Source organism: Lissotriton helveticus, chromosome 8 (genome assembly GCF_964261635.1).
Source record: "Lissotriton helveticus chromosome 8, aLisHel1.1, whole genome shotgun sequence".
Classification (NCBI taxonomy): Eukaryota; Metazoa; Chordata; class Amphibia; order Caudata; family Salamandridae; genus Lissotriton; species Lissotriton helveticus.
The window spans coordinates 484,386,041-484,400,552 of record NC_136069.1 but is presented as its reverse complement, the minus strand read 5'-3'; the positions used below and the strand labels follow the sequence as shown (position 1 = coordinate 484,400,552).

The 14,512-nt window shown below is 48.5% G+C and overlaps 1 protein-coding gene across 1 annotated transcript in view; it reads right to left on the bottom strand.

Annotated features, from left to right (window-relative positions):
• SUGT1 (SGT1 assembly cochaperone of MIS12 kinetochore complex) overlaps nucleotides 1-14,236 on the bottom strand; it is a 289,493-nt gene extending 275,257 nt beyond the window's left edge. The window contains exon 1 of the mRNA XM_078657403.1: nucleotides 14,095-14,236. Within this exon, the coding sequence (XP_078513529.1) occupies nucleotides 14,095-14,114 (20 nt within the window). The 5' untranslated portion in view covers nucleotides 14,115-14,236. The remainder of the gene's footprint in view (nucleotides 1-14,094) is intronic.
• Between the last annotated feature and the right edge of the window lie 276 nt (nucleotides 14,237-14,512).

Below are 14,512 nucleotides of genomic sequence, written 5' to 3'. Positions count from 1 at the left end.
GTATTTGTAGTCTGAAACTGTCATATTTACCAGATTATGTTCACCAGTGATTTCAATTAATTTCCGAGTTCTGAGATGAATTGTAGAAGAGTGGATTGGTGCTGGAGCAGGTAGAGGGCTGTTTCATTGTTCAGTGTTGACCCCAAGACAGACTGCACCAGAGTCGTGTGTGTTGTACTAATTTGTGGTGTGACATTGTGTGGGGAATTACTTTAGGTATACAGTTCGTTGTACAATTCACAAGATGCGCTGTTATAAGGGGATGAGTGAGGGTTTAAAGAGACCGGTTACTAAATTCACTAGGTGTCCTGCTGTTTTGGGAGGAGTGTCAGTTGAAAGAGCTGTTGCTAAATTCACAAAATGTCATGTTTTGGGATGAGTGTGGGTGGAAAGTGACCTGTTGCCAACTTCATGAGGTGCCCTGTTGTTTTGTGATGAGCATGTGTTTAAAAAGACCCGTAGTTAAATTCAGGAGGTGTCCTGTTTTCTGATGAGTGTGGATTGAAAGACTCATTGCTAAATTCATGAGGTGCCCTGTTGCCACAGACAAGTGAGGGTAGAAATAGACCCATTGCAAAATTCACTCGTTTTCTGCTGTTATAGGATGAGCGAGGGTTGAAAGACACCCGTTCCATATTGCTAATGTGAGGGTTGAAAGTTACATGTTGCTAGAATGAGCACTGAATGACACCATTTGCTAAGTTACTGGGTGGAGTTTGCTTGATACAGGTCTTGTCATGTGGTTATAAATCTGTATTTTTCTGATAGTGTTTTAGATGTGTTGTGTCTTGCTTTCCATATGTTCTATGTGTCCTTGCTCCACAAGGTTTATGATGCTCCATGGAGTGTTGGTGTGACTGTTACACCAGCTGAAATCAGAGGCTGAGCAGAAGTCCCATGCTCCTAGGTGGGTATCCTGTGGCTGTATTCTTGTAATCTGCATCTGAACCGGTTGTTTCTTGAACCTATCCGAATGACTGAATAACAAAACTAACGGTTAGACTGTGGAGTCCAGAACAGTAACTGCATTAATGGGATGTCATAACAGTTTTGTTCTGCGCTGCGGTTGGGCATGCCAGACTACAAAAGCGTGTTACCATACACACAAAAAAAACCACAACGAAATTCCAGGATCAAATTTACTCGCCTAAGTGTGGTAATCAGTAAACATATAGCAAACTTGCTGTGAGCTTTGGGTAATTTAATTCACAAGTATGCAAATAGAAGCCCTACTGGTGTCCAGGAGCAACTGAGCTCACAGTCCTCCAGAGCATCAGCAGGGCAATAGCAGAAAGCAGACCTCACAAATTAATAACACCTTAAATGTAGCAAGACCAATATTGCACATGCAATAACATTCTATACATCTAAACATCAAGTACTACAAGTCATTTAAAAAAGGATTAGTGAGCAAACTCTTTACTAGCCAAAAAAGGCACGCACCAAAACAACATTAGCAAACAATGTTGACATCAGTTCGATGGATAGCTGTTGGAAAAGAAAGAGGTCTTCAAACAGGTGAGGATTTAGGGGAACTTGTTTATTAGAAAAGGATCCCCACAAGGAGCTGCGCCAGCGTGTAGCCTTACATTGACTGCCAACCTTCCACTGTCTAAACCAACTGACCTCCCTAGAACCATGATCCCATAGTTCTATGTTCAACATTCCACCTATGCCAACATTCTACTTCTACATGTACTTCATATCTCTATTAATATCAAACAAAGGGAATAAAAATGGACGGTTATTTAGTGGGGTCCAATGTACTCGTCCTAAGCAGCAGCAAACAAGGAGTGTTGTACAGAGTTCCCCAGTGAGAGCTAGTGATATAGCTCGGTCAATTTTCTCTCTCAATTGTGGTGGCGGGACAAGTGCATGGTGTAGACCCTTTTCAGAATATAAGGATACCTCACACAGGTTACCGACAGGCCAACACCTGTTGTCCCAATCGGTGGCCGTCCAGCGTCATCATCGGTATCCTGCTCCTGCGGCAGGCTGGCGGTGCAATGCCCGTCGGGCAGCCCAAGGGGCTGCACTTTGATGGAGATCTTTTATTCCGAGCCAGCGGGTGTATGTGTGTGAGGGGCCTAGGGGGTGCAATAGTGAGCAAGGGGGTGTGTGTGTAGAATTCATGTGAAAATGGTGACCATTTTCACATGAAGGGTTGAATAAGGATTGGTCTCATTGTTTATCACTCCTTAATACCCCTTATTTTTAACAAAGCAGCGAGCCTGATCATTAAATTTATTCCCAATGGACTCGACTGACTTTTTTTAATTCTACACACACACCCCCTTGCTCACTATTGCACCCCCTAGGCCCCTCACACACATACACCCGCTGGCTCGGAATAAAAGATCTCCATCAAAGTGCAGCCCCTTGGGCTGCCCGACGGGCATTGCACCGCCAGCCTGCCGCAGGAGCAGGATACCGATGATGACGCTGGACGGCCACCGATTGGGACAACAGGTGTTGGCCTGTCGGTAACCTGTGTGAGGTATCCTTATATTCTGAAAAGGGTCTACACCATGCACTTGTCCCGCCACCACAATTGAGAGAGAAAATTGACCGAGCTATATCACTAGCTCTCACTGGGGAACTCTGTACAACACTCCTTGTTTGCTGCTTCATATCTCTATCCCACACATCTCCCCCTTAAACAATATAAAATGTGATACAACACACTATAAAAAAAAAACACACAAGATGATGGACGGAATGTTGCACAATGCCAAGCCATGTCTTTCCTGGACTGGAATCAAGCATCCTAGGACCGGTTTCTGGCTATCAGCCGTCTTCAGCCAGGATAGCTTGACTCCAGTGGCTTAGTGAGCAAGGGACCCACGTCTGGGCATACCCTTCCCACATAGGGTGAACAGCAAAACACACAAGATGATGGACGGAATGTTGCACAATGGCTAAACATTCACCCCCAGTCACAGATCTGGGTTTAATCCATCGTTATTTTGCTCACCAAGCCACCCCAGTTCAGGCATGGCCATATGCAAATCAGTCTTGACCCTGTGCCTCATGGGCACAGTCCAGACCGAACTGCAAAGCCGTGTTTCCTGGACCGAAATCAAGCATCCTAGGACCGGTTTCTGGCCATCAGCCGTCTTCAGCCAGGATAGCTTGACTCCAGTGGCTTAGTGAGCAAAGGACCCACGTCTGGGCATACCCTTCCCACATAGGTTGAACAGCAAAACACACAAGATGATGGACTGAATGTTGCACAATGGCTAAACATTCACCCCCAGTCACAGATCTGGGTTTAATCCATCGTCATTTTGCTCACCAAGCCACCCCACCCCAGTTCAGACATGGCCATATGCAAATCAGTCTTGACCCTGTGCCTCATGGGAACAGTCCAGACGGAACTGCCAAGCCATGTTTTTCCTGGACTGGAATCAAGCATCCTAGGACCGGTTTTTGGCTATGAGCAGTCTTCAGCCAGGATAGCTTGACTCCAGTGGCTTAGTGAGCAAGGGACCCACGTCTGGGCATACCCTTCCCACATAGGGTGAACAGCAAAACACAAAAGATGATGGACGGAATGTTGCACAATGGCTAAACATTCACCCCCAGTCACAGATCTGGGTTTAATCCATCGTTATTTTGCTCACCAAGCCACCCCAGTTCAGACATGGCCATATGCAAATCAGGCTTGACCCTGTGCCTCACGGGAACAGTCCAGACCGAACTGCCAAGCCATGTCTTTCCTGGACCGGAATCAAGCATCCGAGGACCGGTTTCTGGCTATCAGCCGTCTTCAGCCAGGATAGCTTGACAACACACTATAACAAAAATTGAATACCAAAAACATACAAAGGGTAAACCAATATATAAAACATGCTGATAAGAGATAATATATTTCATACAAGAAGTCGTTTTCCTAACTGATAAACATCCATACATGCAGGTAGATTCTTAACCCTTGCCTCCTATTTGAAGCCATAAGACAACGTTATTCCCACTGATAATCATAAATATGTGCAGGTTGTTTCTTCAATCTTCCACCCTGACCAACATATTCATTCATTCTAATGTCATCCCCACCCTGACCATTTCCACCTCCATTTCATGACACAACATCTTTCCCCCAACATGTAACCACTACCACCACTCTTCAGAGGATCCTGAAGGACCTAGAATCATGGTGGGTGAGGATGGCGCTCTGCTGCTGAGACCTCCCGGTGAGGAGACGGGCCCGGAGTCTCTGGGCAGGTCTATCCCTGGGGACATTTTGGTTCCGGACACCCTACAGGATACAGTGCCTGGCACGGGCACCGAGGACCCGGTGATACCAGAGACTGGACTATCCGAGCCATTGACGGAGTCGGCTCCACCTTGAGGTACTGTTAGATCTCTGCAGTATTATCCTTGGTGTAGGAGGAACTTTGGATCCCTTTCTGGTGCTTTAGGATGCCTGGGGGTTCAACGGTTTGCCCGGGGATGTCGGGATGGGGCGGAGGACTTGCATCCCGCTGAGGGGGGAATCTGGAGCGGGGGGACTATGTGTTCTATTTTTGTATTTTGCCTAAGGTCTGCTATGTTAGACTGGGTCTAGCTGGGAGCTGGAAGGGGGGGTGGGTGGAAAGTACCGGTTGGGCTGTGTGTGTGTGGGGGTTGTGTGGAACGGATGGGGTGGCTGTGCACGTCCTGGCACCAGCAGGGGGAGGGCAAGGTAGCATGTTTTGTTTTCGCTATCTGCTTGCTCGTGGGTGGGGGTGGCGGGGTGTGTTCTGGGGGAGTTGAGGGGTTTGGGGCTCTTAGGGGTTCGGGGGGGGTTCAGTGGGATGGTTGTTGTTGGCATCGAGACACCGTTCAGGGTCACGGGTGGGGGATCCTACTAGAATGCAGCTGGTGGCCCGGAAGTGCAGCAACACAGGTCATGGGATATAAGTGGATGACATGGAAGGGCGGGGGCTAGGAACTTGCACCAAGAGACACAGGGTCCTGTCCTTCCTCCGCCGCCACGGAGTTGCCATCGCATGTCTGCAGGAAACGCATCTAACCGACGAGGGTGCTCAAAAATTGCCAAAAAAATGGAGAGCTCAGGTGTTCCATTCCTCCTTTTCTACCTATGCTAGGGGGTTATTGGTCTGGGTGGCTCCAGAGGTACCCTTTGCCGTACAGTATGTAGAGGCTGACATAGAGGGTAGGTACCTGCTACTGCGGGTGAAGCTTGATGGGAGAGATTTCTCGATCTTAAACTCATATGCGCCTAATGTCGACGATCCTGATTTCTTCTCCCGACTCCAGGATGTCCTGGTTTCGGATCTCGATGCCCCCCTCCTTTGGTTTGGAGACTTTAATTGTGTGTTGGATTCGGATTTGGACAGGCCCCCCCTGTACTGGCACGAAACCTCGTATGACGGCGAAACTCCGGGAAGTAATGTCTAACCTGGGGGTTGTCGACGTGTGGCGACAGCGCCATCCCCTACAAAAACTGTATACCTGTTACACTCCGACGCATTATACTCATAGCAGACTGGACAGGGTCCTCGCCGTAAATATTGATGTATCCCTCTCCCTAACGGTCACCCACCAGGCCCGCTTCTTGTCGGACCACTCCCCAGTGACATGCGTGGCCCAGTGGCTCGCCCAGCCCTCCCGTCCTCGGACCTGGAGGATGCCGGTGGACCTATTACAGGACCAAGTGGGGAAAGCCCATGTGGAAACAGCCCTTACTGATTATTTGGATTTGAAATGGGGTGGAGCTGACTTATCTTATTCGGTCAAATGGGATGCCATAAAAGCGGTGGTGCGCGGCGCGTGTATGGGCCTGACTTATGGTGTGCGGAAGCAGTTGCTCCGTGACCTGTGTAAAGCGGAGGATCGCCTGCGGAGTTGCCAAACTATTTCGGACCCCGACGACTCGGATTTAGAATCGGAGAGGTCGGCCAGGGAGGAGGTCCATGACATACTGACCAGGCTAGATAAATACACGCTAGGTCAGTATCGTCAGCGCCTCCATCACGAACGGGACAAGGCTGGGAGATTGCTGGCCTGGATCCTTAGGAGGGAATTCGCTCCGGAACGGATAGCTGCTCTGCACAACCCTGCGGGGGACCTGGTGCACTCAGAGGCGGGTATCCTTGGGGTCCTACAGGGCCACCTGCAGGCGGTATATGCTGCGGACCCCTCGGTGACGGAGTCCGCTTCTCAGGCTTACCTGAGAAGCGGGATTGCTCCTTCAGACCTTATCAGAGGAGGCAGCAGAGGAGTTGGAGGTGGCCTTGTCGCTCCGTGAGATCAAGGTCGCGCTGGCCAGTCTACCGTGGGCCAAGGCCCCTGGAGGTGATGGATTTCCGCCGGAATTTTATCAGGCGTTTGAGGAAGCCCTGGCCCCACGGCTCCTGCAGGTCTATAGTGAGGCGCTGGAGTGTGCTGCCCTCCCGCCTACTATGAATCAGGGTGAGGTGTGCATGATTCTCAAGCCTGGGGGCGACAGTTGCGACCCTGCAGCATATCGTCCCATTACTCTCATCAATACTGATGCTAAAATCCTCACAAAAGTATTGGCCAATCGCCTGGCGCCGCACATGGCGCATCTGGTGCATCAGGATCAATGCGGATTCATTCCGGGCCGCAACACTGCGATGAACCTCAGACGCCTGAACCATATTCTAAATGAGGTGCGGGATAGACAGGACCCCCCAGGTCCTAGTGTCCATAGACCTGGCCAAGGCATTCGACACGGTGAATTGGGGATATCTGCTGGAAGTGCTTCATCTGGTGGGTCTGGGCCCCATCTTCTGTAACTGGATCCGGATCCTTTATGGGAAGCCTCGAGCTAGGGTTAGACTTGGCGCGGCGCGTTCGGAGGACTGGCCACTGGGCAGGGGCACGCGGCAGGGGTGTCCCCTCTCGCCGCTGCTCTTTGCCTTGGCAATTGAGCCTTTGGCGGTCCTCGTGAGGATGGAAATGGCACAGTGGGGTATCCAAGTAGGTGACACCGTAAATGTGGTCTCCCTGTACGCAGATGATGCTTTGTTTTATTTAACGTCCCCGAGCGAGTCGCTGCCGCTTTTATTACGGCTATTGGATCGTTTCGGCGCGGCCTCGGGTCTGCGGATTAATCTTAGTAAGTCCCTCATTTTCCCCTTGGCGGGTTATGGCCCTGACCAGCGGGTGGACCTCCCGCACCTGGGATTACGATGGGAACTGGATGCCTTTCGGTATTTGGGCATCCAGGTGGCATCGTCGGATTACCAGTTGCTGGCCCGTAATGCCGGGCGAGTGGTGCGCTCCCTTCAGCAGTCTATCTCATTCTGGAACACACTTCCGCTTTCCCTCATGAGACGATTGGCGGTGGCCAAAATGGTGATGCTCCCGCGTCTGCTATACGTCCTACAGAATTCACTGTGCCCGATCCCGCCAGGCCTGTTCCGCACGCTTGACTCATTACTTACGTCGCTACTCTGGGCGGGTAAGCGCATTAGAGTTGCTTTGCGCACTATCGTCCGGAGTAGGGAGGTCTGGAGGCTCCGAGATTCGACCTGTACTATTACGCGGCACAGCTTCAACCAGCTGCACGTTGGTTTGCCGGCACAGCGAATTGGGAACTGAGCCTTTTGGCGTGATGAGCGGATGAGGAGACTCCCCAGGTGGCACGGATGCAAGGAAGGGGAGCTGATACGTCTTTAGCTTATGTGGTAAGGCACGCTGCAGGGATTTGGCAGAGATTCGTAGAGAGAATCCTGAGGCGGGCCCCTTTCCATAGGGAATTACCGGTGTGGATTCTGGCGCCTGTGGTGTTGATGGAAGACCATATGTCCTTCCGGACCTGGACGGGGGGTGGCTGCGAAACCTTGGCGGACCTGTACTCGGATGACTCCTTTGTGACCTTTGAGGGGCTACGGAGGCCTTTGGACTGACGGAGGGGCACTACCTCCATTATAGCGGACTGCAGGACATGGCGCGGGTGACCTGGCCGCAGTTCCCAGAGGGGCCTCCGATGTCACACACCCTTAACATCCTCCTTTCCTGTGGCAGAGGCCGACGGCTGATCACGTTGTTGTATTCAGCCATGCGGAGGGACTCGGATCCACCGGTTTCCCCGGCTTGGGCCGCATGGGAGGCGGATCTCGGTGTCGCCCTAGAGCCTGGCCAGCGCAAACGAATCGGGGCATTGACCCGTACGGTGTCATGTAATGCACGGTTCAAGCTCATTCATTTCAATTTTATGCACCGCACCTATATGACCCCGGTCTCCTTACACCGCATCTCAAACGACAGGCGGGACGACTGCCCTAGATGTGGACTGGGTGGAGCGGGATTTCTCCATCTGGCCTGGGAGTGCCCGCCGGTAGCTGCCTTCTGGCGGCAGGTGGTAGAACGCATCCGGAGGATCACGGGTCTCCGGATCGCCTTGGACCCACTACATTGTTTGTTGGCCCTGGTACCCAAGCCTAAAAAGAGAAAGTTATCTTATAAGCTGTTGCAGCTACTATTGGTGCTGGCAAGGCGCAGGGTGGCTATCACTTGGATGGGAAGTAGAGCCCCGGAGCTGTCGTTCTGGCTTAGAGACTTCAGGGAATGGTCCTTGGCGGAGGAAACACATATGCAACACACACGTAGGGATGAGAAGCTGCAAGAGGACCTGCTAGCATGGCGCATGATGTGTGCTGTGGAGACTGTAGATCGCGACTCGGATGCCACCAGTGCGGAGCTGTTCACCCCGCAGGGGTCGGACTCCGGGGATGAGGGGGGTGGGAGTGGGGATGATGGGGCTGCTATGGGCTAGTGTCTTGCCAGTACCGCGTGCATAATCTCAGTAATTATGTGATTTGCTCTGAGTCCCGAACAGATCTGTGTTTGATTTTGATTTTGATACCTGTGCCCGGATGGGCCCTGACGACCTGAACGGACTGTATATGCCTGTGTTCTCACTGATGCCGAGTTTGTGGGGAGGGGAAGTTTTTGTTAATCTTGAATTTTATTGAAGTTTTTATTTGTCAAGTATTTTCCAAAAAAAGTGATGATGTACTTTCACCTGGCTGTTTAAACGGCATGTTTATCACTTTATCATGACTACGGAGTCCGTGTTTCTGATATCATACTGCCGCCCGGCCCCCGGGATGTGGGCTGAATGGCTGTGTTCTGTTGGTTAACGTCCAGGTCTTCGGATAGAGGATGAGCCACGTACTGGTTTACTCCGATGTCTGTCCTTGCATCACAATCAAAATAAAGTATTTAAAATATGTTTTTAAAAACACTACCACCACTCACACCATTATCAGACACATCATTTGTCTTAGCAACACTTCCCTTTGTTTCACACAAACGTACTCAATGTAAATTCTGTATCTTTCCATCTTCCAATCTCATAGCACTACTGAGAACCTAAATCACCAGCAAAGGTTTCGACCAATTGGCTGCACCCTTCTCAACAAACCTTGGTTTCCTTACACAAACGTACTGCCCTACTTCCACCCTGGGCGATTTGGTATTAAAAACGTTTCCAAGTTTAGTACATTCTTGTAACAACTCCATCTTCCTTCTCATATCTTGGTCTGGTTCCATTCCAATTAATTTACCATTTTCCCGCTTCAACCACCATGGATCCAATTTAGTAGACAGTTTCCTCCCCCCTAATAATTCAAATGGCATTTTGTCCGTCACAGAATGGGGAGTGACCCTGAAAGACAACAACCTTTCTAGCAGTGATTTTTTTTCATGGCAAATCAGATTTAATAGCTAGCTGTTGGGCTTCCTTTACCACCCTATTAAATCGTTCTCCCTGCCCGTTTCCTTCTGGGTGATACAACGATGATCTCACATGTTTTACTTCAGAATCCTTCAGGAACACTTGCATTTTGTCAGATGCAAGCTGCACTCCATTATCCAAGACCAATACTTCAGAAATACCTTCTCATGCAACCATATCTTCAAGAAATTCTATCACCACGTCCGTTGTTAAATTGCTCACCATCCTCTATACTTGCCATTTAGAACAATAGTCTAAAGTACTATGGCATAATTTTTTATAAATGACACTGTAGAAAAGTGAACCATGAACTCAATAGCCAATTTCTGCCAGGGACCATCTGTTAATTCTACCGTTGTTAAAGGAATATTAAAGGGTTTGGCTACCTCGTCACTTGCACTACAAGCCTTGCAGTTTCTAACCCAACGGTCCACTATGGCCACCATAAATGTTCCTTGATTATCCTCCTTGTACTCGACATTTCCCATGCCCCTCAAGTCCAAGTTTCATAATACAATCAAGCACTCAATGTGGTAGTAACATTTGGTACCCTCTCAAAATTATCCCCGTACACACCAAAAGTTCATCCCTGATCTTCCAAAATGCACTACGTTCTACCCGCAATTGCCCTTCTCTGGGCCAACCTCCCAACACATACCCTTTCAGTTTCCAGTGTCGCATCTTTCCCCTTTTCTTGTGTCCACACCGTTTGTTAGTTCTTGCTTTCATCTATTGGTTTGGTCTCCACACCCAATAACGTCTTCGTAGGTAAACGCCATCTCACACGCACCATCGTTCATTACACATTCGTCCAAGCGGTCACTTGGTAATCTCGCCAATCCATAAGCAATAGTATTATTTTTGCCAGGTACTTATTCTATTTCGTAATAGAACATTTCTAATTTTCTTTCCATATAACTCCTTATGGACAGAAAATACAAGCGGATTGACACAGATCGATTTTCATCCCTAGTTCCATTATATGTGGCCACCCTAGGATTGTGGCTCCTTTTTTACCCACATACATTTTTCCATTGCATTTCTTTGAACCAAATTCAATATCCGCCCACATAAAACCTTCCATTGAAATGTTGTGGTCAGAATAGCTACCTGGACTAGCATCAGGCTCACACGATTCCCTGCCAGGCCTCAACCTGTCAAACATATTTTTCCCCACAATAGTATACCATGCACAAGAGTCTACCATTGTTTCAATGGGTACACCATCAATATGTACCACTGTGTAACTTCATAGCTTTCCTACACTCAGACACCTGTGCATCATAAATATAACACAATATCTTGCAAAGTCCCCTCCTTATATTTAACATCTTCCACAATTTGATTTTCCTTCTTACCCTTATTTTTACACACTGCTAAAATGGCTTTTCTTCATGCAGGCGCTACATACTTTGTTCAATGCCAGACACATTTTCCAATTAGCCAAATGGCTACTAGAAGCGCATCTGAAACACAACACTTAACGCGTAAGTTCTCCTTCACTTGTCTTCACCTCCCCCATTCTACCTTTATTTTTTGTAGCCTTTCTTCCACTAATAGCACTCACATGAGCAGTGCTGACAATTTCATTTCTTACTGTGTGTATGAATTTTTCTGATACCTCAAAACTTCTTGCTGCATCAACTTCTGCTTTTAATGTTATTTCCCCACACAAACATAGTTGGTCTTAGATTATCTGCAGAGCTGGTCTTCATGAGAATTTGATCCCTCGACATCTGGTCATACGAAATATGTTCATAATCACAAATTACCGCTAAACAACTTAAGCAGCAACAAACGGACTATATTTTTATCTACCTTCTGTGCTCAGGAATAGAACTTAAATCGCTCCATGACCACATTTATTTAACTGCCAAATCTTTGCTGCATTTGTTTAACTGCATACTGATCAACATCAATATCACCTGCATTCTCTACAGGAGGCAAATTTTTTAACTCTCTTAATCCAATAGCCCCAACTTATGTTTCAATAACAACAAATGTCTTTCGTCTGAACAATCATCCACCTCCAATACTTCCAAATACGCTTCAAACATGTCCAACCATAAATCCCACAGTTAAGGTGGTCCCCCAGGCTCTGTTAAGAAAAAAGAGAGGGATTGAAAACTAGCTATATTATTAACCAGCATTGGCAAATCGTAGTATGAATTAAGTATGACTATCCCAAAAGTCACAGTACAATGTACCGAAGAATTTTGAACAAAATAATGTAAAATGCACAAATTAAGTAAAGTTTCACACACAAGTAACCCAAGTCAATGGTTATGCAATTGGCAGCAGTGTGCAAATCAACCATATAAAGCCTTACTCACACATTTTGTACACCTACTTGCCAGGTGTCACAGTCTCAATACCAATACTGAGCAGCTGATAGGTAACAATAATTCATGCAACCCAATTCAATGGTTATGCAACTGAATTGGAAGTTGGTGTGACAATCACTGATAAAAAGCCATACTCACCACTCCATGTACACCTACTTGCCAGGTGTCACAGGAACCGACAGCTGATGCACCGAGCTATGATCAATATACTTGCCGACATGCACCGCACAATTGCAACTGGGAAAGCAACCTCAATCACTTGTGGGCCACAAAGCAGGAAGAAACAGGGCAGCCGACATGAGCAGACATGCACGCCGTTACAAAGCATTCCCAGCTAGACCTGCACTCCACAATTCTTGCCTTAAACCCACAGCGCAGTCGCAGTATGAAAACTGGCCGCCGACATATGCGTTGTTAAGCAGCAGCCACAACTAGTTCGGCAACTTCCAGATCTTTTGATCCTCGCAGTAAGGAAAATGGCCAACAAATTGTGCGTTGTTACGCAACAGCACAAATAGACAGGAAACGTCTAAATCCTCCGATCCTTGCAGTATGGAAAATGGCCACCGACATGTGCATCCTTACGCAGCAGCACAACTAGACTGGTAACTTCCAGATCCTAAGATCATCAAAGTATGAAAAATTGGCACCGACGTGCGCATTGTTAAGCAACAGCTAAAACTAGAATAGTAACTTCTAGATACTACGATCCTAGGCTCAAGCTGGCCGTCAACGTGTCACATCACTCTGCAGGCAGCGGATGATTGACTGCCAGAGTGCCAAAAGACATCCAATATGGCCGCACCTGCCAATCACTAGACCAGTAACCTTGATACGTATACGTCACGCATCGCTGGTCAATAAATCTGTCGTTTTCCAGAGTCAGTGCCGTCGAATAGTAGGAATAATCAGGAGATCATCCAGGCTACCAAAATCTCACAAGTTGCCGTAGAAACAACCGAACATCTATATGGCATTAGCACAAATGAACACGGCATACAGATCCGTTGATCACCAATTTCCATCTTCAACATCGACGTTCCATCTGCGGACACCACTCCGTCCCATCCTCGTCGCCATGGTTGGAAAAGAAAGACATGGGGAACTTGTTTATTAGAATAGGATCCTCTCACAAAGCGGCGCCAGCAAGTAGCATTACAACAGTAGCATAGCTAGACCTACTGTCCCCCCCCCTCCCGGGCCGAACCCTAAGTTTGCCACCTGGTGCAGATAAGAGCGTGGGCGTGACAGACTTGTTTATTGGGTGGCAGCTGATGGCCAACTTGTTGGGGGGGGGGGCCTCTGGCAGCCAACTTGATCTAGGGGGCATGGTAAATGTGGTAGTCGACAGACAAGACTGGCTCATCTCAGCCACCCAAAAAACAGAGCCGCCTGGGGCGGACTACCCCAGCGCCCCTTAGCTATGCCACTCCATTACATTGCCTGCTACCACTCAACTGTCTCCACCTACCAACCTTCCTAGAACCATGATCCCATAGTTCTATGTTCTGCATTCCACCTATGCCACCATTCAATTTCTACATGTACTACCACTTCCTATCTATATACCAGAATAGCCTTCCCGCATCAGCACGAAACGTCACAGAGAGAAAAGGTGCTGCAACACCACAACAGTGGTGGTCGGCATGACATATATGCCCAAAAAATGCATAACACGCAAATGCTGATGGCTTGTTGACGAGGGAATGTAGGTTGCTGGTGCTGTCAACAGTGGGCTGTTGCTAGGAAGGGATAGCAACGGGAGCCTTGCAATGCGGTTTCGTTTGTGCTAACTTTTTAATTTAGATAATGGGGACTACTCGCCGACATCTTTTGTTAGTTAACTGCTAGTGCTGCTTAATGCACATACATGGTGCTGGGGTTGGTTAGTGGTCAAGTTGACTGCTAGCTAGCGTGGGATGCAGGTTTCACAGACACCCGCATAACATTACATAAGCGCCGTTACGGGGCCTGAGATGACGTCTCTTAGAGAAACAGAAAGTAGGTCCTTCTGGGAAGTACTTAGCTTACACTGACCTGGAAGCCTCGTCTGCCATCGCTGCTGCCAGGAAACTTCTGGACCTTCCCAACTGCAACCAGCGATCACGCCGGAAGTGCCAGAGCGGTGCAGCCAATCAGAGCAGCTCGGGGGCAGACGGGAGAATGGGAGAGTCAACGGCTTCCCGGCAGCTGGTGCGGCCATCTTACTAAAGGTACATTATATAGCCGCTGAAAAGAGGCTACGTACGAGGGTTCGGTGAGGTGCTGCTGGGTGACTGTTCCTAGAAGCAATACTGTCATGGTGTATTTCCGTGACTAAAGAAGCACGCATGCCAAACCCGATTGTATACTGCTACAGATCACTTACAGCCCTCAACATTTTAAACAGGTACAGCACTTTGGCTGGGTCGATCAGCACCTCGTGCGTGTGCAATCATATCAGTTTTGACGAAGG